At 42.4% G+C, this 5,251-nt stretch overlaps 1 protein-coding gene across 1 annotated transcript; it reads right to left on the reverse strand.

The window, feature by feature from the left end:
* Window positions 1-2,861: 2,861 nt before the first annotated feature.
* LOC147386541 (uncharacterized) lies at window positions 2,862-3,203 on the reverse strand. Its single transcript, XM_086424569.1, has one exon. The coding sequence runs from the start codon at window positions 3,201-3,203 to the stop codon at window positions 2,862-2,864; it is 342 nt and encodes a 113-aa protein (XP_086280695.1).
* Between the last annotated feature and the right edge of the window lie 2,048 nt (window positions 3,204-5,251).

Here is a 5,251-nt window from a genome sequence, read left to right on the forward strand (position 1 = left end):
TCCAATATCTGTGCTCTAACATACTGTTTCTTATTTTGTAGGCTCACGTTTATGGAACCATGGCCTTCCTAAAGTGGCATGAAGGTAAAAACCGAGCAACTATCCTGGCTAGAAAGTAGGACGAGAAAATAACTGTGCTCCAAGCTGAGCTGGCCTCTTCTGGCCAATTTTTCCAGGAGGCTAGAGAGGAGATGGAGGCTAACTTGGCTCAATTCTCCAAGGCCAACCTAGATTTGGAGACATCTAATAAGAAGCTAACAGATCTCCAGGGTATTCTACAACTAGATCTGGTCAACTACAAGGAGAGAGTACAATGGAGAGATGCAAAGCTAGCAGAGCTCCGATACAAGGTTCAACAATAAGAACTCAAGCTAAACTCTTTGAGAATAAGTGCTAATTCAATTAAGGCTGCTCAGGCTAAAGAGGACGAGGCCGAGACTAGGAAACTGTTAGGGCAACTGCAGGCCCAATACTCCCGACTAGTGAAGGAGTCTTATGTGAAGACTTACTAAGAAGGCTTTAAGGCTACCTGGCTCCAGTATAAGGATATAGAAGAAGACAGTGATGATGAGGATGACCTGATTGATACTCCCGTAGTATCTCCTACCCGGGATGCTCCTTGAACTGGACACAATGGGTGTGCCCCCCTTCTAGCTGGACGAGGAAGGAAATCCCATCGACATCCTTACTCGAGCCCCCGGTGATCTCAAATAGGCTAGTGCTGCCTTAGAATTGAACCTTGCTCAGGCGACGAGTTCCTTGGCTCAGCCTGTTGACCCACCCCCTGCCATCGACGTGGATTAAGATGGAGTTGCTGATCGCACTGTTGCTAAAGTAGATCCTTCTACTGTTCCTACTTCTAGGACCAATCCTTATGTTTCTACTACTCAACCTTCTTCTGAACGATAACTTGTTATCTACTATTGTACTTGTTCTCTCTGTACTTATCCCTTCTTTCAGGATCTCTCTCTTGTACTTTCTCTTAACTATTAATAGAAAAATCTTTTGCACTCACTGTGACTTTTGCCATTTCTTCTTTGTCTCATCACATTTGTTTTGTTGACTATATTACTCATGTGCATTTTGGTTGAAACAACCCTTATACACTAAGCTTTTACAGGCCTTATTACTGTTTTGCCTTAACGATTAACCCATTCAATTGCAAGACTGCTTATACATGTTGCTTTATATACTATACACTGCTCAAGCTACTCTGTACATTATACACTGCTCAAGCACACTTCCTTTCTACTTTACTTCCCCCCAGGTTCTACCTAAAGTAAAATTTACTTTTGGTGGAATTTTTTCGGTCTAATGTTGCCAATGGTTTTCGAGCCACTGCTATTGAAGAAGGTTCTAACTCTACTTACGTTTCTGATTGCGAGTTAACTCTGTAAACAGCTATCTGAGCCATTGTCCTTGAAGAAGGCTCTGGCTCTTCTCATATTCGCAACTATAAAACAATCTGTGTTGAGTTAACCTTGCAAACTACTACCTGAGTCACTGTCCTTGAAGAAGGCTCTAACTCGGCTCATATTCGAAACTATAAGATAATCTATACTGATTTAATCCTACAAACAGCTATCTGAGTCACTGTCCATGAAGAAGGCTTTGACTCTACTTATACTTGCAACTATAAGACAATCTGTACTAAGCTAATCATGCAAATAGCTATTTGAGTTACTATCCTTGAAGAAGGCCCTGACTCTGCTTTTATTCTGAGTTATAAAACATTATACACTTAACTAACCCTGAATTTGACTATCTAAGTCACTGTCCTTGAAGAAGGCTCTGACTATGCTTTCACTCTAAGCTGCGAAACGTTCGGCACTGAATTATCCTGAATTTGACTATCTAAGTCACTATCCTTGAAGAAGGCTCTGACTTTGTTTTTACTCTAAGTTGCAAAACGTTCGGCACTGAACTAATCCTGAATTCGGCTATCTAAGTCACTGTCCTTGAACAAAGGATCTGACTCTACTTTCACTCTGAGCTGTGAAATGTTTGGCACTGAACTAATCTTGAATTCGACTATCTGAGTCACTGTCCTTGAAGAAGGCTCTAACTCTATTTTTACTCTAAGATACGAAATGTTCGGTACTGAACTAATCTTAAATTCGACTATCTAAGTCACTGTCCTTGAAGAAGGCTCTGACTTTACTCATACTTTCAACTATAATCACTCAGCTAACTTTTTGGCTAGTGAACTCACGGTAGACTAGGACCTCGAGCAATTTTTGTTATGCCTGTAAGGGCAGAACAGACCCTCGTAGGTCCAGACCCCGGTTGGATCCACACGGCTATTGTTACTCATACCTGAGCTGAGCCCCGACCAGTCATCTCTCTGCTAATAAAGGTAGAGGAGACCCACATAGGCTTGAATCCTGACTGGATTCCACTGAAACATGCTTGAAACTTACGATAGAGTAAGACCCCTATCAAATTCTTACCCTGCCACTAAGGACAAAGAAGACCCTCATAAGTCCGAATCTCGGTTGGATCTACACAGCTATTGTTACTTATGTCGGAGTTGGGCCCCAACCAGATATCTCACTCTGCCAATGAAGGCAAAGGAGACCCGCGTAGGCTCGATCCTAGCTGGATCCCCTTCTCCTACTTAGTTCTGCAAACACACATAAAAAATGAACACAATAGAGTATTTATTGATAATATATTTTCAAATTACATGCATTCCATGATCTAGGCAGTTCTTAACCAGATATGGTGAGTAGGTAATATGTTCCTTTCTAGCCCACTTTGGCCACTCAGTATGGTCCTTCCCAATTTGTTTCTAGCTTACCACTGTTTGGCTCTTCCGTGTTTTAGAATACTTGCCGCAACACTAAATCGCCTTCCTGAAACTACCGAGAATGAACCTTTTTGTTGAAGTTGGTATGGAACTTATTATAGTAATGTTCTAGTCTGACTAAAGCAATGTCTCGTTTTTCTTTCAAGAGGTCCAATTCTACGACCAGTTGTTGGCTATTTCCTTCAGAATACACTACCTTGGACCTCACAGTAGGAAAACTATTCTCTATAAGGATCACAACTTCTATCTCGTAAGCCATCGCAAATGGGGACATCCCCGTGGACATTCTAATAATTGTCCTGTATATCCATAAAACTCCATGCAAGACAGATGTCCACCTGCCTTTGGCTTTCCCTAACCTCTTCTTCAAAATGTCTAGCAGCACCTTATTCATAGCTTTAGCCTGCCCATTAGCCTGGGGGTACTAGGGTGTAAAAAACACTTGCTTTATCCTATATTTACTATAAAACTCTTTTATCTGCTCCTCAATAAACTGCCTTCCATTATTGAAGACTATGGTGCACAGCAAACCGAATCTGTAAATAATGTTCTTCCAAAGGAACATTTGAACTTCTTATTGTCTAATTCTAGCCAAAGGAAGTGCTTCTGCCACCTTAGTGAAGTAATTTGTTGCCACCAACAAGAAAGTTAGGTTGCTTGGAGCTCTGGGCAATGAACCCACTAAATCGATCCCCCATTGGGCGAAGGGCCACGGGCTAATGAGGAAGTGAAACTGCATTGCTGGTTGCCAGATTATCTTCGCATGCCTCTGGCAGCTATCACAATGCTCGACGTACAGGACTGCATTTTTCTACAAGTAGGACCAGAAGTACCCTTGAGAGAGCACCTTATGTGCTAACGTTCTCCCTCCTAAATGGTTCCCACAGTCGCCCTTGTGAATCTCTTTCAATACTTCCTTCGCTTCCCCTAGAGCCAGGCAACGCAGGAGTAGCACCCTTATGGACTTTCTGTACAAGGTGCCATTTAGGATCGTGTATCTCTCTGCTCTATCCTGGACTTGCCTGGCTTCTTTCGGGCTACCGGGCAATTTCCCGTACTGTAACTAAACTAGGATCGAACTTATCCATCCTTGACTTTCTTCAACTACTACCAAGCTAGGTAACCCAAGCTCATCTATTGATGGGTACTCCTAATAACTCAAAGGTAATTCCCTCTTGTTTTGCTCGACTAACATGTAAGTGATGTAGGCAAGAGCGTCTGCATGCCTATTGTCTGTCTGAGGTATGTGTTCAACTTTAACGTTTACTCGATGCATAACAGTTCTGATTTTCTCAAGATAGGGCTATATTTGAGGATCTCAGGCCTCGAATGTCCCACTGATGTGGTTGACCACTAACTACGAGTCGATGTATATCATAGCCTTCGATACCCCTAGACCTGCTAAGGATTTGAGGCCAAGCAGCATTGCCTCATACTCTGCCTAGTTATTAGAGGCCTTGAATCCTAGGGTCACCACCTTCTCTTTCCTTTCCCTATCCGGGGTGATTAGCACTACTACGATTCCTGACCCCTCAAAATTGGATGATCAATCTACGTAAATCTTCTATCCCAATTTGCTTGGTGATTCCTGCTCATCCTCCGTTTGCTGTAATTCTTCTATTGACAAATCTACTTCCTTCTCTACTGGGAAGTCTTCTAAGAAGCCAGCTACTGCTTGGTCTTTCATTAAAACTCTAGGTTTATATTCGAAGCCAAACTCTGCTAACTGTACTGCCCAGTTGGCCATCCTCCCTGTACTTTTTACTTTCCTAAGCACAGACTTCAGGGGAAATTCTGTGATGACTTGCACCCGATGTGCTTGAAAGTATGTTCGCAAATGCATTACTGTGTAGACCAACACTAACCGTACTTTCTCAAGTCTCGTATAACGCATGTTTGCATTTATAAAAGTCTAACTTAGAAAGTAAACGAGTTGTTCACCTGCTATCCCCGTTTTGACCAGGACTGAGCTGAATGCGTGCTCGAAAGTGGCCAAATACAACCCTAGCTCTTCTTCCGCCTCTGGTTTGGAGAGTATCGGCGACTTGCCAAGATATCCTTTCAGCTCCGAGAATGCTCATTCACATTTTTCTGTCCACTCAAACTTGGAATTCTTCCGCAGCAACTGGTACAAAGGCCTACATTTATCTGAAGACCTGGCTATGAACTGATCAGGGCAACAACTCTTTCTACAAGCTTCTGGACTTGCTTCTGAGTTTTTGGGGAGGAAATCTCTAATAGAGCTCTAATCTGATCTGGGTTGGCTTCGATTCCTCTCTTTGTGACTAGATAACCCAAGAACTTTCCTAACGTTAACGTGAAAGTACATTTCTCTGGATTGAACTTCATTCTCACCTTTCTTATCCTAGAGAAGACTTCTTCTAAATCTCTAACATGGTTTTCTTCTTTTTCTACTTTTAACTAACAGGTCGTCTATGTACA

Source organism: Akebia trifoliata, chromosome 14 (genome assembly GCF_017979445.1).
Source record: "Akebia trifoliata isolate Shusen 1 chromosome 14, ASM1797944v1, whole genome shotgun sequence".
In the NCBI taxonomy this organism is placed as follows: domain Eukaryota; kingdom Viridiplantae; phylum Streptophyta; class Magnoliopsida; order Ranunculales; family Lardizabalaceae; genus Akebia; species Akebia trifoliata.

Excerpts from the sequence above, each read along its gene's own strand:
- LOC147386541 (XM_086424569.1), bottom strand. The coding sequence starts at position 3,203 with ATGAATAAGGTGCTGCTAGACATTTTGAAGAAGAGGTTAGGGAAAGCC.